Source organism: Narcine bancroftii, chromosome 14, assembly GCF_036971445.1.
Source record: "Narcine bancroftii isolate sNarBan1 chromosome 14, sNarBan1.hap1, whole genome shotgun sequence".
Classification (NCBI taxonomy): Eukaryota; Metazoa; Chordata; class Chondrichthyes; order Torpediniformes; family Narcinidae; genus Narcine; species Narcine bancroftii.
In genome coordinates, this window is record NC_091482.1 from 60,337,855 (window position 1) to 60,364,976 (window position 27,122).

Genomic DNA, 27,122 nt, shown 5'->3' on the forward strand with positions numbered 1-27,122 from the left:
CTCTTTAGTTCATTAAAGAATTTCTCTGTTAAGGGAATTGGTAACGATTGAAATAAGTATTGTATCCTTGGGACGACATTCATTTTAATGCAATTTACCCTCCCTATCAACGTTAGCGGTAATTCTTTCCAATGTTCTAAGTCTTCCTGGAATTTCTTTAGTAGTGGCTGATAATTTAATTTGTACAGGTGGCTTAAGTTATTATCTAACCTGATACCTAGATATCGGATTGCTTGTGTTTGCCATTTAAATGGTGATTCTTTTTTAAATTCTGTATAATCCGCATTACTCATTGGCATCACTTCACTTTTATTTGCGTTGATCTTCTACCCCAAAATTTCTCCATACTCCTTCAATTTCTTATGTAATTCTTTTATTGATATTTTTGGTTCTTTTAAGTATACTATGATGTCATCTGCAAATAAACTGATTTTATACTCCTTCTCCTTTTATTTTTATCCCTTTTATTTTATTTTCTGTTCTTATCAGTTCTGAACAATGGACATCCCTGCCTAGTTGACCTACTTAATTTAAATTGGTTCGATACATATCCATTTACTGTTACCTTCGCCAATGGTCCATTATATAATGCTTTAATCCAATTAATATATTTTTCTCGTAGATTGAACCTCTGTAATAAATAAAGTTTAAATAAATAGTTCAATTTTACTCTGTCAAAGGCTTTTTCTGTGTCTAAAGCAACAGCCACTGTTGGCTTTTTATTTCCTTGAACTGCATGAATTAGATTAATAAGTTTACAGACATTATCTGCTGTTCGTCTTTTCTTAATAAATACAGTTTGATCTTGTTTTACTATTTTTGGTACACAATTGGCCAATCTGCTAATAATTTCGCTATTATCTTATAATCTGAGTTAAGTAGAGATATTGGTCTATATGATGCTGGGGTTAGTGGATCCTTCCCCGTCTTTGGTATTGCTGTAATTATTGCTGTCTTACATGAATCTGGCAAGTTTTGTGTTTCTTCTATCTGGTTCATTACTTCCAGGAGAGGAGGAATTAATAACTCTTTAAATGTTTTATGGAATTCTTTTAGGAATCCATCCTCTCCAGGTGTTTTATTGTTCGGCAGCTTTTTTAATATATCCTGTACTTCCTCTATTTCAAATTATTTTATCAGTTTGTTTTGTTCCTCTTCTTACAATATCGGCAGTTCAATTTTAGCTAAAAACTCTTCTATTTTATCATCTTGCCCCTCGTTCTCAGTTTGGTATACTTGTTCATAAAATTCCTTAAAGTTCTCATTAATCTCTATTGGATTATATGTAATTTGTTTGTCCTTTTTCCTTGATGCCATTACAGTTCTTTTAGCTTGTTCTGTTTTAAGTTCCCTGACTAATATTTTGTGTTTTTTCTCCTAGCTCGTAATACTTTTGCTTTATTTTCATTATGTTCTTCTCCACATTATACGTTTGTAATGTTTCGTATTTTATTTTTTTGTCTGCCAATTCTCTCCTTTTTGTTATATCATCCCTTTTTACTAGTTCCTTTTCTGTACTGCTCTTCTTTAAGAGTTCAAAACTTCTGTACTGCTGTTTTTTCCAACTGCTCTATTTCCCGATTGTAGTCCTTTTTCATCTTAGTTACATAACTTATTATCTGCCCTCGAATGAAGGCTTTCATTGCATCCCATAATATAAATTTGTCTTTCACTGATTCAGTGTTTATTTCAAAATATGTTTTAATTTGGCATTCAATAAACTCTCTAAATTCCTGCCTTTTAAGTAGCATGAAGTTTAACCTCCATCTATATGTTCTTGGTGGGATGTCCTCCAGTTCTATTGCTAATAACAGGGGTGAATGATCTGATAGTAATCTAGCTTTATATTCAGTTTTCCTAACTCTCCCTTGAATATGGGCTGACAACAAAAACATATCAATCCTTGAGTATGTTTTATGCCTACTCGAATAATATGAGTATTCCGTCTTTCTTGGGTGCTGCCTCCTCCGTATATCCATAAGTTTCATTTCCTGCATTGATTTAACCATAAATTTAGCCACTTTATTCTTTTTGCTAGTCTTTTGTCCAGTTTTATCCAACATTGGATCCAAATTAAGGTTAAAATCCCCGCCTATCAATATATTTCCTTGTGTATCTACAATCTTCAAAAAAATATCCTGCATCAACTTTTGATCCTATTCATTAGGTGCATATATATTGAGCAAATTCCAAAATTCTGAATATATCTGACACTTTATCATTACATACCTCCCTGCTGGATTTATTATTTCCTCCTCTATTTTGATTGGTACATATTTATTAATTAATATAGCTGCACCTCTAGCTTTTGAATTATATAATGCTGCCGCTACGTGCCCTACCCAGTCTCTCTTTAATTTGTTAAAGGGCCTCTTCCTTTTAATTTGGTTATGTATTCCATTAATGTTTATAGTCATATAGTTCAACATGGCCATCTCGTATCCTGTTTACACCTCATTTCCGCTTCCTCACCACCACCATCCCCCTTTTCCCCATTTTCATCTCTCAGTTTTCCCTTTTCAAACTCAATGTATGACAACACATTTAAAACATAAAATACTCCAACAACTCCCACATCTAATATTCCCTTAACCCCAAATATCCCTCCCCCCCTCTTAGTTGCCCCTTATCCCTTGCTGGGCAACCACAACTCCCCTTTCCATTTGGATTGCAAACCTGCTCGCATGCGTCAACTGATTTCGCAGTGATGGTTATTCTCTCCCTCCCAACCCCCCACCGAAAACATTTTTTTTTACACATATAACAAAGTTCTCTCTTTTATCCCCCTTACTTCCTTTCTTCCTTTCTCTTTTCCTTCTTTAATTCTTTACATATACATTCTTTTTACATCTTTATATATATTTTATCGCCGTTCTTCATTCTTGTTACATGTCTTCATCTCTCCTTCTGTCCTGCAAGCGTTTTGCAAATTCTTGTGCTTCCTCCGGATTTGAGAACAGTCTGTTTTGCTCCCTAGGGATAAATATTTTAAGCACAGCTGGATGTCTTAACATAAATTTATAACTTTTTTTCTATAAGATCGATTTTGCTGTATTAAACTCCTTCCTCTTCTCTAAGAGTTCAAAACTTATGTCTGTGTAAAAAAATACTTTTTGACCCTTGTATTCCAATGGTTTATTGTCTTCTCTAATTTTATTTCTTGCCCGCTCCAGAATATTTTCTCTTGTCATATATCTCAAACATTTTACTAAGATGGTTTTTGATGTATCTGTGGTTTCGGAATTAGTGCTCTGTGTGCCCTTTCTATTTCCATTTCTTCCTGTATTTCTGTAGTTCCCAGGACCTTTGGAATTCATTCTTTTATAAATTCCTTCATATCTATGCCTTCTTCATTTTCCTTTAGGCCCACTATTTTTATGTTGTTTCGCCTACCATTATTTTTCAACATATCAATTTTCTGAGCTAACAACTCTTGTGTCTCTAATTTTTTTTATCACTTTCTTCCAATTTTCCTCTTAAGTCATTTACTTCCATTTCTACAGCTGTTTCTCATTCTTCCACATTCTCTACTCTTTTCCCTATTTCTGTCATGACTAGCTCTAATCTTTGCATTTTATCTTCTGTTCTTTACATTTTTATTTTAATTGCACTAAATTCTAAGGACAACCATTCTTTTAATGCTCTCATTTATTCTTGAAAAAAAGCTTTATCTGTATTCTGTCCATCAGTTTTACCTTCTATTTCTCTGTGAAGATCTTGGTCTTCTTCTTCCTCTTCTTCTGTATCTGTGCCTGTGTTTGTGTCTTCTTCTCTTCTTTGTATCTGTATCTTTCCTGATGAGTTGCTTGTCTCACTTTGCTGGGCTTCTTCTTGCTTGGCTTCTTGCTGTTGGTCCTCTTCTTCTGAGCTGCTCATCTGTTGAGTCTCCTGCTGCTGCTCTTCTTTCCTTTCACTTCCTCTCCTGTCGCTTTCCTCTTCCAGCTGAGAGCCCTGGGGTTGGGCGTCACTCAGCTGTTCACGCTGTGGTTGCCCGCTCCTCAGCTGAGCCCCCTCCTCCCGTCGGCACATGCGCAGTTGCGCACTTTTGTTTGGCTCAGAGAGCCATTTTTGCAGTCCAGCGGTCGGGGGTCGCGACTCCTTGGGGGCGTCACCAACCTGAGTTCAGGCGCTCTTCACCACGGCTCCCTGTTTCTTCATGCAGGTAAGGCCTTCTCCTTTCTCTTCCAGTGTCTTTTCTTTTTTTCCCCGTTTTTACTTTTTCCTTCTTGGGTGCCATTTTCTTTCTTTTCTCTACAACTTTATCTTTTATTTCTTATATTTTGTATTTATTGAACTTTGTCTTTTCTTCACTTTTTTTTCTTTTCTGGAGAGGGCTGGTATTACCCTACCGGCCACTTCTCCAACACGTGAATCTTCCTCATCTGAAGAATTGAGGATGAAATACAACTTGTCCAGCAAGACCTTCTTCTGTTATCTTCAGTTGTGATCTTTTCTTAAAACCATCCTGGGCCCTGAAATGATTTTACCTGTACTTACTGATGTGGAGAGACGGCTTCAAGAGGGAAATGTATGCAAATTTATTTCTAAAATGTTTTCCTTACTGCCAAATGAGGGGCCCAAAGCCAGGTTTGCACAAATCTAGAACAAGATGGGAATCAGATTTGAACCTATCAATTGATGAGCAGCTCTGGTCAGACTTATGTCAAGGAAATTTGTTGGCTACCATTAATGCCCAGTACAGATTGGTTCGTTATAATTTCCTCCTTTAACTGTACCTCACCCCACAGGAACTAAGCCTGAATTGTTAAAAATATGCTTCAGATGTGGTATAGAGATAGGGTGACTATTCCAAAGGAATCAAAATCAGGATTTATTGTCATGAATAAGCCATGAAATTCGGCAGCATCACATTGCAAACATTCATATTATAACTATCTTACAACATTACCATAAGCAATAAAATAAAATAATAATAAAACTGCATGAAAAGTAAGGAAGTATCTTTGGTTCATTGAATATTCAGGAATCTGATGGCAGCAGGGAAGAAGCTGTCCTTGTACTGCTGAGTGCTCGCTTTAGGCTCCTGTACCTTTTCCCCAGTGGTAGCAGACTGAAGAGGGCACGGCCTGGGTGGAGGGGGGTCTTTGAGGATAGAGGCTGCTTTTTTAAAGTCACTGCCTCATGTAGATGTCCTAGATGGAAAACCGTAACCAGAGGTCACAGTTTAAAGATAGGGGGGGGGGGGGGGGGGGGGGAGTCTTCTAGGGCTGAGATGAGAAAAAAAAATTATCTCAGTGAATCTGTGGAATTCTTTGCCACACGAAGTAGTTGAAGCCAGTTCTTTTTGTATATTTTATTGATTCTTCTTCTTTGGCTTGGCTTCGCGGACGAAGATTTATGGAGGGGGTAAAAAGTCCACGTCAGCTGCAGGCTCGTTTGTGGCTGACGTCCAATGCGGGACAGGCAGACACGATTGCAGCGGTTGCAAGGGAAAATTGGTTGGTTGGGGTTGGGTGTTGGGTTTTTCCTCCTTTGCCTTTTGTCAGTGAGGTGGGCTCTGCGGTCTTCTTCAAAGGAGGTTGCTGCCCGCCAAACTGTGAGGCGCCAAGATGCACGGTTTGAGGCGTTATCAGCCCACTGGCGGTGGTCAATGTGGCAGGCACCAAGAGATTTCTTTAGGCAGTCCTTGTACCTTTTCTTTGGTGCACCTCTGTCACGGTGGCCAGTGGAGAGCTCGCCATATAACACGATCTTGGGAAGGCGATGGTCCTCCATTCTGGAGACGTGACCCATCCAGCTCAGCTGGATCTTCAGCAGCGTGGACTCGATGCTGTCGACCTCTGCCATCTCGAGTACTTCGACGTTAGGGGTGTAAGCGCTCCAATGGATGTTGAGGATGGAGCGGAGACAACGCTGGTGGAAGTGTTCTAGGAGCCGTAGGTGGTGCCGGTAGAGGACCCATGATTCGGAGCCAAACCGGAGTGTGGGTATGACAACGGCTCTGTATATGCTTATCTTTGTGAGGTTTTTCAGTTGGTTGTTTTTCCAGACTCTTTTGTGTAGTCTTCCAAAGGCGCTATTTGCCTTGGCGTGATGGCGTGAAGCAAGGCTGTGTTCTCGCACCAACCCTCTTTTCAATCTTCTTCAGCATGATGCTGAACCAAGCCATGAAAGACCCCAACAATGAAGACGCTGTTTACATCCGGTACCGCACGGATGGCAGTCTCTTCAATCTGAGGCGCCTGCAAGTTCACACCAAGACACAAGAGAAACTTGTCCGTGAACTACTCTTTGCAGATGATGCCGCTTTAGTTGCCCATTCAGAGCCAGCTCTTCAGCGCTTGACGTCCTGCTTTGCGGAAACTGCCAAAATGTTTGGCCTGGAAGTCAGCCTGAAGAAAACTGAGGTCCTCCATCAGCCAGCTCCCCACCATGACTACCAGCTCCCCCACATCTCCATCGGGCACACAAAACTCAAAACGGTCAACCAGTTTACCTATCTCGGCTGCACCATTTCATCAGATGCAAGGATCGACAATGAGATAGACAACAGACTCGCCAAGGCAAAAAAAAATTTTATTGATTAAAGATAGAGTATACAGACATGTTAGAAAATACAGATATACAAAACATTTTTCACCCCTCTTCCCCTACAAACTACCTCAAATAACATATAATGGAGTTAATATACATAGGGTCATTTATTTATTCATTGCTGTGGTGGGTGCCCTCTCTTTCCAAGAGAAAAAAAAGCCCTAATTACACTACTAAACCCATATATTTCATATACAGGTCCATACCTTAATTAAAAAAAGAATAATGATCATGTAGGTTATGTTATCTTTTCCAATGATCGCAACTCCGCATGCCATCACTGGATATTCAGCTCAATTTCATTTGTCCAGGTAATTGCTATACACTGAGGCCAGTCAAATAAATGCAAGTTGAAATTTCTCCAATTTTAAACCCAAAATCAATGTTCTGCTATATCCAAGTAAAAATAACATCGGATCAAGTTCCAAATTCAAGTTAAACAGACCTTCCAAAAATTCAAAAACTCTATACCAAAAAGGTTTCACCTTTTCACAAAGCCAGACTGAGTGTAAGAAAGAACCAGTCTTTTTACCACATCTAAAATATAAATCTGAAGAACTAAATCCATAGTTCTTTAACTTCTCAGGTGTTAAATACAACTGATGGAGAAAAATAATGAACCAGTTCTTTATCTATATTTAAGAGGGAGTTATATTTGCCCCTTGTGGCTGAGAGGATCGGGGGAGGAGAAGGGCAGGAACTGGGTACCGATCAGCCAAGATCAAAATGAATGGCAGTGTAGGCTTGAAGGGTGCTCCTGCACCTATTTTCTCTGAAACATTGGTCACTCTTTCCTTCCTATAGATGTTGCGTGGCCTGCTGAGTTTCTCCAGCATGAAGCAGTCTAATGGGCAATTAGGAGTGATACAGTCAGGCCCACTTCCTTCCCACACCAGAGGGAAGGAGAGGAGCAGATAGGAAAGAGGACAGAGATGGATATGAGTGGGAGGGTAGAAGAGAAAAAAGCTGAGGTGATGAGGGGAGAGAAATTCTCTGAATGGACAGGGTAGGGTGATGGTGAGGGTTGGGTCACCCCCGCCCCCCTTATTTTCCTCACACAAGCCACAAAGAAACTTCGCAGGTACATTGAAGAATCAATAAAAAAAGAGGGAAAATAAATTGTTTCAAAATTACCATGAGTTTTAAAAATTGCTAAATCCCAGGGCCCATCATCGACGCAGCAGCAGCAATAGATGGATAATCTACTTATCGATTTTCGAAATTCTATTCCAGATTTTAAGAGGCAAATATAACCCACCACTCATAACATTAAGGGAGAAAGTGCGGTCTATTCTCCGCCTGTCGCCGAAGTCGATGTGAGGAGCAGCGGAACGGTTGTTGGAGGTAATGTGGTCCGGCCGGAGCTGGGGGGGGCGGCGGACTCGGAGGACCGGCCGGAGCTGGGGCGGCGGACTCGGAGGACCGGCCGGAGCTGGGGCGGCGGACTCGGAGGACCGGCCGGAGCTGGGGCGGCGGACTCGGAGGACCGGCCGGAGCTGGGGCGGCGGACTCGGAGGACCGGCCGGAGCTGGGGCGGCGGACTCGGAGGACCGGCCGGAGCTGGGGCGGCGGACTCGGAGGACCGGCCGGAGCTGGGGCGGCGGACTCGGAGGACCGGCCGGAGCTGGGGCGGCGGACTCGGAGGACCGGCCGGAGCTGGGGCGGCGGACTCGGAGGACCGGCCGGAGCTGGGGCGGCGGACTCGGAGGACCGGCCGGAGCTGGGGCGGCGGACTCGGAGGACCGGCCGGAGCTGGGGCGGCGGACTCGGAGGACCGGCCGGAGCTGGGGCGGCGGACTCGGAGGACCGGCCGGAGCTGGGGCGGCGGACTCGGAGGACCGGCCGGAGCTTGGTGGGGGGGGGCGGACTCGGAGGACCGGCTCCTGCCAATTCACCATCGAAGCTTTCTCGGGCTGCAGGCCGCCCGACGTCGCAGTCAGGTAGGCAGGAAACGATGAACTTTTACCAGCGGCTGCTGCTCCTCCTGCCCGGGGGGGATGGAATTACTCCTCCTGCCCAGGGGCATAAAGTCCCCCCAACCCCTCCTGCTCTGAGTGGGGGGGGGGGGGGGATCTGGTGTTACTCCCCCCTCCTGCCCTGGGGGTTGAAACTACCCCCAACCCCTCCTGCCCTGGGGGATGAAGTTACCCCCCCCAACCCCTCCTGCCCTGGGGGATGAAGTTACCCCCCCAACCCCTCCTACCCTGCGGGTTGTTATCCCCCCCAACCCCTCCAGCCCTGGAAGATGAAGTTACACCCCCCAACCCCTCCTGCCCTGGGGGATGAAGTTACCCCCCCCCCAACCCCTCCTGCTTTGGGGGATGAAGTTACCCCCCCAACCCCTCCTACCCTGGGGGTTGTTATCCCCCCCCAACCCCTCCAGCCCTGGAAGATGAAGTTTACCCTCCCCAACACCTCCTGCCCTGGAGGATGAAATTACCCCCCCCCCCCAAACCCCTCCTGGCCATGTGGATGTAGTTACCCCCCATTCCTGACTGCCTAATTGTCCACTCCATCAGTCCCACATCATTTCAGGATCAGCCAAGCTTCCTTGCATACTTTCCCTCCCTACCAAATATTCGGCAAGAGTTGAGCAACAATTGATCTCGGTGTAATGATGTATTTTCAATTGCAGCACGCCGTTGAATTGAGTGAGCGGGAGGGTCTCGTCTAAAACCATGCCGACTGTAGTGCTGTTGGATGTCTCCCTCTCGATGACTCGTCCCGTGGCTCTGGAGGGCTCTGAGGAATACCAGCGCAAACACTTGGCTGCTCATGGCCTCAGCATGCTCTTCGAACACATGGCGACCAGTTACAAACTGGAGTTCACTTGTCTCGTGGCATTCTCCTCCCTCTGGGAGCTAATGGTTCCATTCACAAGGGATTACAACACTCTTCAGGTGGGAGTCAACAAAATAAGTGTCCCCGTTTCACCCCCCCCCCCTTGCTTTTGCCATCTAACGCCTCATGAATGTCTGAATTAAACTTTGTAATTTCTCTGCCTATGTTCTACTTTCCTCACTATCAACATCTCTAATAACACTGGACAACAAGGTTTTTGCTTCCTGAACACTTCTGGGTGTATTTTATAGATTTAAAATTTAAATAAACTTAAAATTTTCCTATCACATAACTTTTTGTTAAGATGTAACATCCTATTTTTGTGATTTTTCTGTCATATTTTGTCTATTTCAAACATACAAATCCATGAAGTGCAATGTGTCATTGAAAATTTATTTTCTGCCTTCGCACTTGGACATCTTCCCTGTTGATTTTGGGGCAGTAAGTGGTAAACATGGTGAAAGGTTTCTCCAGAATATTGCAAACAGGGAAAAGTAGTATCAGGGCAACAGGAATAATGCTGCTCAACTAATGTTGGACACTGACGTGAGAGGCAGATGAAAATCAGTAGCAAAAGAAATATTATTTTGGTGAGTTGAACTAATGCAATCTGCCAGCATTATTATGGGCTTAAACATGCTAAATTCAATAGAAGTTAAATGTTTTTCCAACTTTCTATGTAAATACAGCAAATATGAATTATCATGTTCAGCTTGAAATTGTTTATCATAATCCCCAATTTTTTTTTTCAGGAAGCAAACCTTTTTTTTTAAAAATGTTGTCCAGGATCATTTTTGTGTCATCATCCTGGTGTTTGCTTGCAACTTACCCCACATATATTTTTATCCAAATCGTTTATATATAACATAAACAACAAAGGTCCTCCTAAGTATTGTATCTACACTGAGTTCTAGCAAGATTTCTGCACACAATTACTGTTATTTAGCAGGCCTGGAAAGTGCATGAATGCACCATTGGACAAGGAACAAATGTGGGAAGATACTAGAGCAGCAGATTGACCCTGGGTTTCTGAGAATATACTCATGGAGAGACTGATTTGTTGCAAGAACCAGCAGTTGTAGTTTCCCAGAGAAATACAACAGTCAAATTAGGTGTATGAATCACAAAAGGTTGGTTTGCAGGTGCAGCAGTGTATGAAGAGGGCAAATGGAATGATAATTGAATTTAGGAGCAGGCAGGTTATACTGCAACTGTACAAGGTACTGGTAAGACTGCATCTGGAGTAATGTGTACAACTGAGGTCCTCCATCAGCCAGCTCCCCACCATGACTACCAGCCCCCCCCACATCTCCATCGGGCACACAAAACTCAAAACGGTCAACCAGTTTACCTACCTCGGCTGCACCATTTCATCAGATGCAAGGATCCAACTGAAAAACCTCACAAAGATAAGCGTATACAGAGCCGTTGTCATACCCACACTCCTGTTCGGCTCCGAATCATGGGTCCTCTACCGGCACCACCTACGGCTCCTAGAACGCTTCCACCAGCGTTGTCTCCGCTCCATCCTCAACATCCATTGGAGCGCTTTCATCCCTAACGTCGAAGTACTCGAGATGGCAGAGGCCGACAGCATCGAGTCCACGCTGCTGAAGATCCAGCTGCGCTGGGTGGGTCACATCTCCAGAATGGAGGACCATCGCCTTCCCAAGATCGTGTTATATGGCGAGCTCTCCACTGGCCACCGTGACAGAGGTGCACCAAAGAAAAGGTACAAGGACTGCCTAAAGAAAGCTCTTGGTGCCTGCCACATCGACCACTGCCAGTGGGCTGATAACGCCTCAAACCGTGCATCTTGGCGCCTCACAGTTTGGCGGGCAGCAACCTCCTTTGAAGAAGACCGCAGAGCCCACCTCACTGACAAAAGGCAAAGGAGGAAAAACCCAACACCCAACCCCAACCCACCAATTTTCCCCTGAAACCGTGTCTGCCTTTCCCGCATCGGACTTGTCAGCCACAAACGAGCCTGCAGCTGACGTGCACATTTACCCCCTCCATAAATCTTCGTCCGCGAAGCCAAGCCAAAGAACACTTCTGGTCTTCTTACTTGAGGAATGATGTACTGGCTTTGGAGGTGGTGCAGAGGAAGTTTACCAGATTGATTCCAGAGATGAAAGGTTTAGCCTATAAAAAGAGATTGAGTCCGGGACGATACTCGCTGGAATTTAGAAGAATGAGAGGGGATTTTATAGAAATATATAAAATTATGAAAGACCTACATAAGATAGAGGTATCTAAGTTGTTTCCAGTGGTGGGGGAAACCAGAATTAGGGGACATAGCCTCAAGATTCAGGGTAGTAGATTTAGGATGGAACTACTTTTCCAGAGGGTGGTGGACCTGCCCATTGAAGCAGTAGAGGCTTCCTCAGTAAATATATTTAAGACCAGGTTGGATAGATTTTTACAAAGTTGGGGAATTAAGGGATCTGGGGAAAGGCAGGTAGAGATGAGCCTATCATCAGATCAGCCATGATCTCGTTGAATGGCAGAGCAAGTTCGACGGGCCAGATGGACGACTCCTGCTCCTGTTATGTTCTTATCGATGTGATGATATTGACTTCATAATGCATTAATAATGCAAGGAGAGATTATTATAAACAGAATTATCAAATAATTGCAATGACGGGTTATCAGTGATGTTCCCTTTGAAAATACTCATTGTTTCATCAAATTTCACTTTGGTCTCTTAGTTTTGCACCTTTATGATCTCACTGCTTCAGTTCTGCCATCTTGATCATTCTCAAGTTTAATTGCTACATTGTTTGAGGCTCTAACTTGTGAACTTGCCTCCCTAAACCCCTCTCTCCTTTTGTGATAATGTGTAAAACATTTTTTTCTTCAGTGATTCTTGAGGGAAAATTCCTTTAAGTGCCTTTAACTTTTAAAATCTTCAGTTCATTGATTACCTTTCCCCCTGACCACACTGGGTCACTTACAGGAAGCTCTCAGCACTGTGGATGACTATGACAAGACCTGCCTCGAGTCTGCTCTTGTGGGGGTCAGCAACATTGTGCAGGATGAGTGGGGCGTCTGCATTCCCTGTCAGGTAACTGGAATTTGATAATTAGGTGGACCACCAGGTCCTGAGTCTTTGTCTTCTACGTTTGTTAATGTTTTGGGAGTAATTTTTGTTCATGATGTTGATAAGTTTAGGGTTTGATTAAGACTTGTGAAAGGGTGTTGAGGAATGGACAATGTTGATAGAGCAATTTCTGGCTGCACATATTCAGAACATCTGCGCACTGGCCCGTGGATGTTTGTTTTACTTTTTGGAAGATTGCATTAATTATTCTGAGATTGATGAGCTCTCCAAAAGGATCTTTTGATAAAAGACCTGGTTGTATTTCCCAAAAATCTATTTCACTGTGGATTTATTGCTTATGCATTGATTTCAACATGAGAGTGTTCCAGGTTAATTATGGCCTGAGAAATGAGAATGTGATTATAATCTCTGTGATTATCTATAAGCTGTTGCTTATCTTATTGTTTATCGCCCAGTGGTCAAGACCACTAACCCTAACCTTAATGTGCACATAAGCTGTAGTCCACTTGAAGAGCACTGAACCAAAGGCTGTGCTGTCAGTCAGTGAAGCAGGAAAATCACATAGTCTCTCTACTTTTGTTCCAGTCTGTTTTGGCTGAAATAAGTCAAGTTTATGGTCATCTGATTGCACAAGTATAACCCGATGAGACAGCATTCTCTGGTCCTCGGTGCAAAACACACAGATGTACAGCCAGATATTACACATACAGAGAAACAATACAAATGCAGGACAAGTATTCATTTATACAAATAAATAAATAGATATTTTCCATGAATATGAGAGTCTCGGATGGTTGGTGTGAGCAGTTCCTTTGGTCGTTCAGCATTCTCACTGCCCGTGGGAAGAAGCTGTTCCTCAGCCTGGCTCTGATACTCTTGTATCTCTTCCCTGAGGGGAGCAACTGAAAGATGCTTTGGGCAGGGTGGAAGGGGTCCTCAATGATACTGCACACCCTCTTCAGACCACGATTCTGATAGATCATGTCGATGGAGGGGAGGGAGACTCCAGTGATCCTCTCTTGCCACCCTTATGGTCCTGTGGATTGACCTCTGATCCAGTAAGATTGAACTTCAGTCTTACTGGACTCAGTTGTTCCTCGTCATGATGCCAGTTAGCAGCATTTCCTTTTGCTGTAAAACTGGAGATCTAAGTCATAATGAAATATTTTCCCTTAGTTGGTGGAGGGGTGAAGGACTGGAACTGGAATCATTTATAATTTGTTGATTTCACCCTCCCTCTTACTGGAGTAAAGTAAGTTTGTTTTTTCTTTCTCAGGTGATCCTTGTCACAGACGGGAGTCTGGGAATAGGTCGAGGATCCCTCCGTCACTCACTCTCCATCCTCAGTCAGCACGCAGAGGAGAGCAAGTTCCCACTTCCCTTCCCATTTCCATCGAAGCTGTACATTATGTGCATTGCTAACTTGGAAGAGGTAAGGTGCACTTGACGGGATATTGGACACTTCACGAGCAGAGTTCCAAGGAACAGAATGGTCTGACACTAGCTTGGAGAGGTTATTTGATGTGAGCCTGTTTTTCTTTTCTTCTCAAATGTTCGTTTTTTTTAAAAACAGCTTCAGACCACAGACACACTGGACATTCTGGAACGTCTGATAGATTTAAACAACAGTGAGGGGCAGATCTTCACTATCGATGGTCCTCTTTGCCTGAAAAATGTGCAGTCCATGTTTGGGTAAGTGATTGCTGTGAATCTGGCCTGGATTGGTTGCAGGCAGTCTGAATGGCCACTTTATGACAATGTGGGATGGGTTCTAACTAGTGGGTTTCATAAGCTTCAGTTCATGGTGTTGGATGTTTCACTGTAGAATAAAGAATTGCTGCTTGTCATCTCAATCACTCCCATTGCTGCATATACTTGCGCAGTAGTTGATCCCGTGTACAAGTATAACCCCACACCCTTTTTGGACAAAATAGCTTATTTTCCATATATCCCATGTAAAAGTCGACCACCCCCCCCCCTCAATTTTTGGCATCAACTGTCTATCTGACTGTGAACCCTCTTCTTGGCGAGCCGCCCATCCAAGCTCCCAACGCCCTGACTGTGAACCTTCACCTTGGCCTCCCTGCCCATCCAAGCTCCCGACATCCCAACCATGGATCCTCTCCCTGGCTGCTCACCTACTGGGGCTCCCCATGCCCTGATTGCTCACCCAGGGGAGTTCCCGGCACCTTAACCATGGATCCTCGCCTCTGTCATCCATCCATCCGAGTTCCTAATACCCCGAATGTTGATTTACTACCCGGTCGGTCATGGCCATCCGATTTCCCAATACCTTGGACAACGCAGATACCACATCAAAAGTATTATCTGTGTAAAAGTTCACCCCCCCCAAAACAATTTGACCCCCAGAACCCGACTATTGCACAAATATATACAGTATATGTGTTGTGCATCTTGGATAATATTGATGTCCCTTTTTCATGTAGAAAACTGATTGACCGAGCCTACTCTCCTTTCCATGCTGTGCTGAAGTGTGGGCATCTGGTTTCTGATATCCAGATGTTTCCGAGACCAGAACCCGTTATTATTGATGAAGAATTGGAGCCTGTTCCAAAATTTATCGACACAGGTGAGTTTTACAGTCTCAGAGTTACCCTTTGGCTCAACTTGTCCATGCTGGCTGAGATCCCGACCTATGTTATGTAACCATATAACAATTCCAGTATGGAAACCGGCCATCTCAGCCCCTCCAGTCCGTACTGATCAAAGTGATCTCCACTAGTCCCACTTACCTTAACTTTGCCCATAACCTTCCACTCTCCTCCCATCCATATACCTATCCAACTTTTCCTTAAATGACAAAATTGACTTTGCTGCGACCACCTCTTCCAGAAGATCATTCCACTCAGCCACCAGTCTCTGAATGAAGAAGTTCCTTCTCATGTTACTTCTAAACTTTTGCCCCTAACTCTTAACTCGTGACTTCTTGTTTGAATCTCAACTACCCTCAAGGGAAAGATTCATAGCTACTCGATATCTATCCCGCTCATAATTTTAAATACCAGTGCCTTGTATAACTTCAATATGACATCCCAACACTTGTATTCAGTGCCTCAACCGATGAAAACAAGCATCTAAAACACTCTTCTGTCAACCTGTGCTGTCATCTATAGAAGAGCTACATACCTGCACGAGATCTCTCTGCTCCATAGGGCACTGCTGTTGACAGCAAGTCCTTCCTTGGTTTGATTTACACAAATACAGCAGTTTTCACTTCTCCAAGTTGAACTGCATCTGCCATTCCTTAGCCCAGTGCCATCTGGTTTAGATCCTGTTCCATGTCCAGTTAACTTTCTTCACTGTCCTCCATAGTCATGACATCAGCAAACTTGCTTCACCACAAACTTCTTTGTCCAAATCATTTATGGAAAGATCATAGTTTCAAGGCCTGAGGCACTCCATTGGTCATTGTCCTCCGGTCTGAACTTGCTTCACCACAAACTTCTTTGTCCAAATCATTTATGGAAAGATCATAGTTTCAAGGCCTGAGGCACTCCATTGGTCATTGTCCTCCAGTCTGAACTTGCTTCACCACAAACTTCTTTGTCCAAATCATTTATGGAAAGATCATAGTTTCAAGGCCTGAGGCACTCCATTGGTCATTGTCCTCCGGTCTGAACTTGCTTCACCACAAACTTATTTGTCCAAATCATTTATGGAAAGATCATAGTTTCAAGGCCTGAGGCACTCCATTGGTCATTGTCCTCCGGTCTGAACTTGCTTCACCACAAACTTCTTTGTCCAAATCATTTATGGAAAGATCATAGTTTCAAGGCCTGAGGCACTCCATTGGTCATTGTCCTCCGGTCTGAACTTGCTTCACCACAAACTTCTTTGTCCAAATCATTTATGGAAAGATCATAGTTTCAAGGCCTGAGGCACTCCATTGGTCATTGTCCTCCGGTCTGAACTTGCTTCACCACAAACTTCTTTGTCCAAATCATTTATGGAAAGATCATAGTTTCAAGGCCTGAGGCACTCCATTGGTCATTGTCCTCCGGTCTGAACTTGCTTCACCACAAACTTCTTTGTCCAAATCATTTATGGAAAGATCATAGTTTCAAGGCCTGAGGCACTCCATTGGTCATTGTCCTCCGGTCTGAACTTGCTTCACCACAAACTTCTTTGTCCAAATCATTTATGGAAAGATCATAGTTTCAAGGCCTGAGGCACTCCATTGGTCATTGTCCTCCGGTCTGAAAAACTGCCCTCTACAATACTCTGACTCCTATCAGTTACTAAACCAATTCTTCATCCATTTGGCCAGCTGGCCTCCCATCCCATGCCAACCTACTATGTGGAATCTTATCAAACACTTTACTGAAATCCATACAAATAACCAAATGCCTTGCTCTTGTCTATATTCTTTGTCACCTCGTCAAAAAATGTGTCGAGTTCATGAGTCAGGATTTCAAAACACATAAATCCATGCTGGCTCTCCTTGCTTTTCCCTGGTCTAAATGTTGATAAATTCTCTCTCTCTCAGAAACCTCACTTGTTTTCTTTTCTAGAGTTGGACATAGTGGGATTTATAAAGATTGCTGATATCGCCAGCCCCCCAGTTCTCTCTCGGCATTTGGTCTTACCTATTACTCTAAATAAAGGTGAGTACCCTCAGATAATTGACGGAGAGTATTAGTAATGCTCTAGCATCTGGCGTTGAGCATCAAACCAGAAAATGTTGAATGTGCTTAACTGGTCAGGCATGGTGAGGGAAACAGAATATCCTTCTGAAAAGGATTATTGTCTAAAAAGTTAAGTTTCAAGTTGCCCAGAGTTTAGAGGAATCTCAGATGGGACAAAGCCAGAATTGCCAGGTGATTCCAGTGAATAGGGAACTATTTGGTCAATAGATTAATGAGAGCAGTTAGTGAGGAAACAAAGACCCAAGTTAAAACTCTGAAGTGCAAGCCAAAGCTGACGATTGAACTGAAATGTCAAGGCTAATTCCCAGCAGATCCAGCAATATCTGTGACTTGAGAAAAACCAGTCGCATTACTGATCAAGGAGAATGTTCCATAATGCACTCAGAGAGGACATATTGGAGGGTTCACCTGGTGACACCCTACTAAAAACTCCCCAGTAGCTGGTGGGAGATTGGGGAGAAGATGTCACAGATTATGGAAAGATATAGGAAATTACTGTGATGAACTTTGAATTGCATTGTCTTGAATAACTTCAATATGCTATCCCAACATCCACCGATGACAAGCATCCGAAACATTCTCTTCACAATTTTGTCTACCCTGTTCTGTCATCGATAAAGAGCTCCATCCGGATCCCTCTGCTCCATCGTACTCTTTAGGGCACTGCCATTGACGGCAAGTCCTTCCCTGGTTTGATTTACACAAATGTAACACTTTTCTCTTCACCGAATTGAACTGTATCTGCCATTCCTTAGCTCATTGCCATCGGGTTTAGGTCCTGTTGAAAATCAAGGTAACCTTCTTCATAGTCCTCATAGTAAATATTTTCCTATCATTAGAAAGTTTGCCTTGTTCAAGAGGCTTAAATGGGGCAGAATTTATTAGGTGATCTTTTAAACCATATGTATATAGTCCGACCAGGTAAGAGGCCACACTACACAGTTGGAAAAGAAGAGCCCGGTTCGGTGATTGAGGAGAGCATTCTGGGAACAGTGATCACAACTGTTAAAATAGTTATAGGTGAGGATAAGTCGGGACCTCGGGAGATGGCAGGGGAAAGTGCTAAATTGGGAGAAAGCAAATTACAATGGTTTTGGGCAGGAGCTGGAGAGAACAGATTGGGGCAGATGTTATTTGGTAAATTTACATCTGACACAGAGTTGATTAAAGAACAGCAGGTCAGAATTTAGGACCAGCATGGAGAAAGACAAGGATGACAAAGTTCAGGAACCTTAGATGATGAGAGATAGGGTAAATGTAATCAAGAAAGAGAAGGCAGCACACATGGTAAAATCTCTTGTATCTGGCGGGGTTGCTATGGGGATTGCAGCTTCCAGATATGCATATTTTCCAGTTGTTTGAGACGCACTCTTTACAATGCCTAACTAATACAGCAGTATTGAGAATAAACCGTTCAAAAGGCAAAAGAGTGCAAAATGTAAAGTAATTTGAGAAAAAAAAACGTATTGTAGTTCTTAATTATCTAAAGTTCACATTAATCATGTAATTCCTATTCACTCTAGATAAATAGGTGACTGTGACGCACCCCTTCTCCCTCCTTCTGAGCCCTGTGCCTGCGCGTGAACCACTACGCTGTTCCTGCTCCCTGTTCAGGCTCACGCATGTGCGTTACGTTTCCTGAACGTCACCAGCAGCGACTGGCCCTACTCCAGGCCCGCACAGATATATGGCCATGAAAGCCCACCCTCCACTCCCAGGTCATGCAAGGAGGTGTCTTAATTGGATCTGTCTTGCTACGTGACAGTCCGGCGGGGTTGATTTAGTCTGGCACTGCAACGCAGGCGAAGGATGATCAAATGATTTACTAATCTCATAAACCATGATTAACATAATGATTGCATGGTCCTTGTCTGGCTATCCAACAGGAACTCTACCAGTAGGTTATCCTAGTGTAAACCAAAACTTGGTTTGTATAAGTAGGAATGGAACAACTCTCTAGAGAGAGATGTGGAAAAGATCCCTTACAGGATTGGGATAAAACACAAATGTTGGCATTAGGGATCAGTGGTAGGGGAGATGTTGGGAAAGATTCTAATTTTGTAATTTAAATACTAACCCTAATGAGCATTTGTGGAAAGAAATACATTTAACATTTTAACTTGAAGGGTTGGGATGCTGTCATCATGGGATCACTTTGTTCGTGCTTCTTCTGGAAAGTAGAACAGTGAACGAGAGTTTGCTTTCTTTTGCTTTGGTAGAGTGCGATGAGTTGGGGAGTGGCTTGCCTGAAGAAACCGATGATGAGAATTCTGCTTCTCAAATTGCTGGAAGGCTGCCGTCGTTTTGTGTCTTGCTCCATGGCAGTTTGAAAGTGGAGGGGATGGTGGCGATAGTGGTTCTTGGGTGAGGAACTGCACACCACTTTGAAATTTTCCATAGTTTGAACATAGAGTGCTCCAGTTCAGGCCCTTCAGCCCACGATGACGTGCCAACCAATGTAACTTGACTCCCCAGCTATCTAATCCTTCCCTACCTCATTCCGGTGACCCATGTGCTTCCTTAGTCTAGAATATCCCCATTGTACCAGCCTCCCCCAGTAATGCATTCTAGCACCCACCACTCTCTGTGTAAAATAACTTTACACAGAACTGAGTGCCATACCCTACTTCTTGAACTCACATCCCCACCTAATGAAGGCCAACACACCAAACCCTTCACAACAACTCAATCAACTGTTCCTCCACACTGTTAAGAATCTTGGCATTAACCACATACCTTGCTTTCAATGTTTGTCCTTCCAAAGTGCATCACATCACACTTAACTGGATTGAAGTCCATCTGCCATATCTCTGCCCAACTCTGCATCTTGTCTATATCCTGTTTGGTGTGAACTAGATGGGGGTGAAAGGCCTGTTTCTGTGCTATAGTGTTCTAAGTGAGTCAAAGCTATGGTGACTATCCCTGAGAAGACTGAGCTCATAAATCCTGTCCCTCAGAATCCTGTCCAATAGTTTGCCCACCAATAATGCAAGATTTACTGCTCCATAATCCAGGGATTTCCCCCATTTCCTTTATTTAACAAAGGGACTCTATATATTCCATTTCCATTCTTCCAGTACCTCTTCTATGACCTGGGAGGATGCAAAGATCATTGACAATGCCCCAGCAATGTTTTCCTTTGCTTCCTATAGGGATATATCCTGTGTAGTCCTGGGGACTGATCTATCTAAATATTGTTAAGAAGATCCAACACTTCCTCTTTGAGATGCTCCCGCACATTAGCTGGATCTACACATTCACCAAGGTCTCTCTCCCTAGTGAACACTGAAGCAAAGTATTCATTTAGGACCTCCTCTGTCTCCAGGTACATTTGCTCCTTATCCCTAATCAGTCCTATCCTTCTGCTCTTCATGTATGTGTGGAACGGCTTAGGGCTTCCCTTAATCCTACTTTCCAAGATCTTCTAGCTTCCTAAATCATTTAAATTTAGAGATGCAGCACTGTAATGGGCCATCTCAACCCATGAGTCCATGCCGCTCAATTTATGCCCGATTAATCTATACCCCTGGTGCGTTTTGAATGGTGGGAGCCCCCAGAGAAAACTCACGCAGACACGGGGAGAACGTACAAACTCCTTATGGACAGTGCAGGATTCGAATCCAGTCTGGTCCTGATTGCTTGCACTGAAAAGGTATTGTGCTAACTGCTACGCCAACCGTGCTGCCCTATAATCCTCGTGAGCCCTTTTTCACTAAACCTAATGTGTACTTCCTGTTTCCTCTTGACCAGCCTCCTCACCAATTTTATCAACCATGGCTCCTTTAGCTTACCATCTTTTCTGTCTCAGTGGGACTATTTGGGGTGAGCAGTAAACCTCCACATTTCTGCTGTGTATTTTTCAGTTTCCAATTTACTTTACCAAGTTTCTGCCTAATCCCATCATAATTATCCCTTCTCCAGATCCTTTCCTATCCTATTCACAGCTCTGCTGGGTGTTGTGGGGAATGTCTCTGTAATGCTCTCCCACCAGGAGGTGTGTCACCTGACCAAGTTCATTACCCAGTATGAGATTCAGAATGACCTCTCCTCTGGTTGGCTTGTCCACAAGATCACAAGATAAAGGAACAGAAGGCCACTTGGCCCATCGAGTCTGCTCCGTAAATCAGAGAAGAGGTCACGTTTCCTCCAGGAAGCGGAACTCCAGCCTTGTGGCATTCTCCTGCTGTGGGGAAAGTATTTATTGATGTCCACGAAGATTGTTTGTTTTGTACAAAGTGACATCATTATCCAGAATACCTATTCCTAACATAATTGTATCAGCTTGGCTCATTAAAATGACTTATTTGCTGGGTGACCATTATGAAAAGCAATTGGCTGGTGTACTGTATTTGGAAGGCTTTGTTCACTCTCCCCCATCACACCTTTGCCTCCAATTTCCAATTTCCACGTTTCTCAGGACTCATTTTTTTCCTTCCCCCCCCCCCCCCCCCTCAGTTCCACTGATCCTCATTATTCATTAATTTGTTTTGTTTTTTTGGGTTGCCCAGACCAGACTGGTATGGGATGTTGTACTCACAGGCTGACAGCAAAAAGAAATCTAATCTCATGATGTCCTTGTTTGAACCTGGTCCAGAGCCTCTTCCCTGGCTTGGTAAAATGGGACAGTTGGGACCCATTTTAGGTAAGTGTGAAATAGGATTTCATAAACTGCCTTATCCATATTTGATCAATATTCTACTCAATACTCTATTTTCAATCATTTCAGATGCTGAAGAAAACCCTTATGGTGAAGATGACAGCAAGAGCCCTTTTCCCCTTCAGCCACGGACCAAACGCAGTTATGCACAGAATGTGACCGTCTGGATTAAGCCGAGTGGACTGCAGGTGTGTATAACCCTGAGTGCTGATTAAGTGTATCCGAGGACATGGTGGGAACTAGGGAAGAAATGGCAGGAATCTAGGCAGAGATATTTGCATCATTGTTAGTGAGTTACCATAAGCTGGAGGGTGGCTAATATTGTCTTTATTTAAAAAGCTGGAGAATTACAGGCCAGTGATCTTAAAGTTACTTGTGGTAAATTGCTGGAGGAGATTGAGGGATAGGATCTATGTGCAGTTGGAAAGGCATTAAAAGGACAGTCAGCATGGTTTTGTGCATGGGAAGTTGTGTCTCACAAATTTGATACTTTTTCTTAATAGAATTCATGAGGCCAGGGCAGGATATGGACTTTAGCGAGGTTTCTGACAAGGTCCCACATTGTTGGCTGATCCAGAAGGTCATATCACATTGGATCCAGGGTAGCCTGGCTGATGGGATACAGAGAAGAGTAAAAACACAAAAGTCTGCCAGATGCAGTGATTGAAGTAAAAAATGCAATTCTGGATACAGAATTGACTTGATGAAAAGAGTCAGACACTGGTAGTGGAAACTATTAGCAGGCCCTTCCGCCCACAATGTTATTCTGACCTATATAAACCATCTCAACAGCCTAAACTTTCCCCAGCTCGTGTCCACAACCCTCTAAGAGTCTTTTAAATGTCCCTATTGTACCAATCTGCACCATCACCCATGGAAATGCATTCCAGGCTCCCACTACTCCCTGTGTAAAATAAAAGATACCCCTGACATCTCCCATAAACGTTCTTCCCCTCAGCTAATACAGATGTCCGCTGGTATTTGCTACTATCACCCTGGGGAAAACAATGCTGGCTGTTCACCCTATCTTGTAGACTTCTATGTCATCTCTCATCCTTTTTCGCTCCAAATAGAAGAGCCCTCGCTCTGTTAACCTTGCCTCATAAGGCACATCTTGATAAATTTCCTCGCCACGGTCTGCAAAGCTTCCACATCCATCCTGTAATGAGGCAACTAGAACAGAACGCAATATTCCACGTGTGGTCTAACTAGAGTGTTATAGAGCTGCAACATTACTTCACAGATCTTGAACTCATTCCCCTGACCATTGATGACCAGCATACCATAAATCATCTTAACAACTCTATCAACCTGCACAGCAACCTTGAGATTTATGAATTTGGACCTCAAGGTCCCTCTCTTCTTCCATACTGTTACGAATCCTGCCATTAATCATGTATTTCTCCTTCGTTCACCTTCCAAAATGCATCACTTGAACTCCATCTGCCATTACTCCACTCAACTTTGCATCCTGTCTATATCCTGTTGTAACCTACGACAACCTTCTACATTATCCACACCTTTAACCTTCATTTCATCTGCAAACTTACTGACTCATCCAGGTCATTTATAAAAATCAGAAAGAGGGGTGCCAGAACAGATCACTACAGAACTTCACTACTCACTGAGCTCCAGGCAAAACATTTCTGAATCCATATAACTATGGTTCCATGGATCCCATGTCTCATGACTTTCTGAATGAGTCTACCATGGGGGAGTCTACCTTACTAAAGTCCATATACACTGCATCTACCACCCTACCTTCAAATTATTTTGTCACTTCCTCAAAATACACAAATATGCACGTGAGGCATGACCTGCCCTTCACATGTTGACTATCCCTGAGAAGACTATGCTTCTCTAAATGTTAATAAATCTTGTCCATAGGAATCCATTTCAAAGGTTTGCCCAACACTGGTCTGCTGCAGAGATCACGTTGGGTCTACTGTTGTCTCTAACCATATTAACAAATTGGGTGACAAATGAGGAAATCCATTTAAATTTTTTAAAATGTAGTCATACAGCACTGTAACAGGCCCATTTGGCCTTATGAGTCCATGCTGCCCAATTTATACCCCATTAACCTACATCCCCGGTACATTTTGATGAAACCGGGCCCCCCAGAGAAAATCCATGCAGACAATGGGGAGAGTGTACAAATTCCTTGACGCGTGGGATTCGAACCAGGTCGGGTCCAGAGTAAAGGTGTTGCATTAACCACTAAGCCAACCATGTCACCCCCAGTTAGTAAGTTTGAACATGACATCAAAATAAATAGTATAATTGACTTTGAAGGTTTCTTGAGATTATGATAGGATATCCCATTACAGGAAGAATGGAGACTTTGGAAAAGGTGCAGGATGTTGTCTGGTTTAGACTTGACGGTATGATTTATGGAGAGAAATTGGACAAACTCTGGTCATTTTCTCTGCAGCAAAGTAGAGGTTTTGAGAGGGTCAACATCAGAAACTTTTCCCCAGGGCAAAGTCGTCAAACACAGGACATGTGTTTCAAGTGTGGGGGAGAAAGTTACATAGAGAATGATGGGTGCCTGGGCTGCCAGGGTAGAGGCTGAAGCAAATACAATAGCTTCTAGCTAGACGTGAATATAAAGGGAGTGGAGGGATGGCTGGCTACAAGTTGCAAGCAGCAGATGTTTAGTTTGACTTGGACATCACATTTGGCACAGGCACATGGGCGTTTTCTATCCAAAAACAAAAGAGGACTTGCGTTTATGTGAGAGGGGATCTGAAGCTCACCTTTCTTACACAAAGGGTGGTGGTATATGGAAAGAGCTGCATGGTTAAAAATTTAATTTTTTGTAGTGTTTATGCCACTTTTAATTTGTTGTAATATTTTTTCCTTTCCATATGTTTCATTTTTGTTTATATATTATTAAAAATTGATTATACAAATTTGTTTTGGTCACCTTCACCTTTATTCTTAAATTATTACTTTAAGGGATACGGTAACATATTCAAAATTTTTAGGGGTGCGGGGCATAAAAAAGGTTGGGAACCACTGCTCTAAACTTTTCCTAAACGGCTAAATGTCTTTTAAACATTGTAACTGCACCATCTGAAGCTCACCTTGATCATCTCTTTCCTTTCTTCAGACGGATGTTCAGAAGATTTTGAGAAATGCCCGGAAACTTCCAGAAAAGACACAGACATTCTACAAGGTACATGATTGATCCTTTAAAAAATTGCATTAACTTTGTCATGGCAGTCAATTCTGAAACTACAGGATACTAATAATTTCTAAGCTTGGGCAACAGCACAGACTTATGCAATGTTATTGAACCTTGGCTACCAAGTGGTCAATATGTTGGTACTTTTTGAAAGTACCAGTGTACTCATGAGACTGAACCTAGATTGGTGGAAGCATTCTGGTCTCCTTTCATGAAAAAGGGATTACAGGCTTTGGAGGCAGTACAGAGAAGGTTGATTCCTTAAATACGAGGGTTAGTTTGAGAGCAGCATGGGACTGTACTCATCGGAGCTAACAGGAGAATCTTACAGAAACATAGTTATGAAAGGAATAGATCATTTTCACTGGCAGATAAATGGAACCACTTCTCCCAAAGTGAAGAATGAATTTGTGGAATTATCTGGCCAATTTAGCAGTGGAGGCTCCCTCATCAAATGTATCTCAGATACGGTTAGGTAGACTTCTGAAGAACAAGAGAATTAAGGGTTATGTTGCTCAGGCAGGTAAATGGAGCAGGTAATATGTCGATAGCCACTGAATGGCAGAGCAAACCAGATGGCTGATTCCACCTTCTACTTGTGTTCAAGGTCAGCAGGTGTTAGGTTGTGCAGTATACGGAAAACAGAAAGGCAGCTGTCTGCAACAAAAATACCATCTGTTGTTGTAATTCCTCAATTGGGATAAACACTCAGTTTCATTCCGTTGAATGACAAGAACCCATTTTAATCTTTGCAGTGTTGCCCAAGTGGAAATTTTCCTCTTTGGAATTGTCCTCTGAATTACACGTTAGAAATGGTGTCAACACACGGATAGGAGCTTGAACCCCAACTAATACATCTGCATTAAGAATATACAGTTTAAAATACTAGACTAGTTACACTGACAAACTTCCCTTGAATATATAAACCTTAAAGATTTTATTATATTTTCAGTAACATTCTTTGCTGCATATGCAGGTTTCTCCCCCTCCACGGAGCCACCTGAAAGATGAATAATAACTTTATAGATAATTAACCCCCCTCCCTCAAGTTTACAGAGAAAGCTTCTGACTGGGGCAACTCTTACTTTTAAGAGAATCACCCCAACGGTGAGTGGCATCAAACAGCTGCTACAAGCGAAACACTCTGGTGGCTGAATATTTGCTCACATCTTCAAAGGTTTGTTCCATCAGAACATTTACAATTTTAAGCTTGCATTTTTAGCTTTTTTTTTGCTGGTTGCTTCCACATACCAGGGGTTTTATTGTATTAACTTTCTCCATTGGCCTGTACCACATGGAAATTCAGCGTCAGTATCAACTGATTTTTTTTTCTCCATTCTTTAAAACAGCCATTTCTTGTGGAAATTTCTCATATGATAGGAGATCCATTTTAGTTCTGACTTAATATCACCCTCTTATACATTTATTTGAGACCATCATTGATAATTGAAAACACAAGTGTCTTAACAAGTGGAAGCAGGAAATGGCTTGGTTTGATCTAAATGCTGAAGCCATTCTAGACTTGCTGCAATTAACGGATAAACAGTCTGAGGAAAATGCATTAAGGATGTTTAAGAAAATGATATGGATGCAGAAGCCGAACACCTTTTCTAAGTGTTGTCTATTCCTTTGATCTCAAATTATTCACTGAACAAGCATTCTACATTTTAAAAGCCAACAAATCCCATTGGTCTTTGTTTCCTTTTACAGGAACTGAATCGATTGAGAAAGGCTGCCCTTGCATTTGGATTTTTAGATCTGCTGAAGGGTGTGTCAGATATGCTGGATCGTGAGTGCACACTCCTCCCAGACACAGCCCACCCCGATGCTGCATTTCAGCTCTCGCATGCAGCACAGCAGCTCAAGTTGGCCAGCACCGGGAACTCTGAATATGCAGCTTACGAACACAATATCACCCCCCTGCAGACAGACTTTTCCAGCAGCACCGACAGAATTTGAGTGAGAAGGGTGTGATATTTTTGGTTCACTTTTGAGGACCTGTTTGATGTTTTCGTGCTGTGCACAAGAATACAGCAATGGATATGGGGATGCAAAAAAAATGTGCCATTTTTTTTTAATGAGATCCTAGTGCACAGGTCTATGGTCTATATTTTTAAATAAAGTAGCTTTTGTTACTGTCGAATCAAA

At 43.0% G+C, this 27,122-nt stretch overlaps 2 protein-coding genes across 8 annotated transcripts in view; one reads left to right on the plus strand and one right to left on the minus strand.

Annotated features, from left to right (window-relative positions):
• The window catches only part of LOC138749874 (organic solute transporter subunit beta), a 110,374-nt gene extending 102,494 nt beyond the window's left edge, over positions 1-7,880 (minus strand). For 2 of the 7 annotated variants that reach the window (XM_069911853.1, XM_069911852.1), the window contains exon 1: positions 7,690-7,875. Coding sequence is in view for 3 of the 7 variants with exons in the window: in XM_069911849.1 (XP_069767950.1) it covers positions 7,690-7,692 (3 nt within the window). In the remaining 4 variants the exon portion in view is untranslated. Of the gene's footprint in view, positions 1-7,689 lie in introns of all 7 variants that reach the window. The other 5 variants (XM_069911849.1, XM_069911848.1, XM_069911842.1 and 2 more) reach the window with 5 other exon arrangements.
• Positions 7,881-8,410: 530 nt separating this feature from the next.
• Positions 8,411-27,122, plus strand: ints14 (integrator complex subunit 14). Its single transcript, XM_069911837.1, has 12 exons — positions 8,411-8,495; positions 9,191-9,455; positions 12,356-12,463; positions 13,737-13,892; positions 14,034-14,152; positions 14,908-15,050; positions 16,993-17,085; positions 19,347-19,491; positions 21,636-21,769; positions 21,854-21,972; positions 24,900-24,965; positions 26,685-27,122. The coding sequence occupies exons 2-12, from the start codon at positions 9,234-9,236 to the stop codon at positions 26,931-26,933; spliced, it is 1,554 nt and encodes a 517-aa protein (XP_069767938.1). The 5' UTR covers positions 8,411-8,495; positions 9,191-9,233; the 3' UTR covers positions 26,934-27,122.

What these genes read in the sequence shown, in the direction of transcription:
- ints14 (XM_069911837.1), top strand. Translation starts at nt 9,234, where the DNA reads ATGCCGACTGTAGTGCTGTTGGATGTCTCCCTCTCGATGACTCGTCCC. An exon ending in AATGTGCAGTCCATGTTTGG is followed by an intron (nt 14,153 to 14,907) that starts GTAAGTGATTGC and finishes TTTTTCATGTAG; the next exon opens with AAAACTGATTGACCGAGCCT. An exon ending in TTAAGCCGAGTGGACTGCAG is followed by an intron (nt 21,973 to 24,899) that starts GTGTGTATAACC and finishes TCCTTTCTTCAG; the next exon opens with ACGGATGTTCAGAAGATTTT.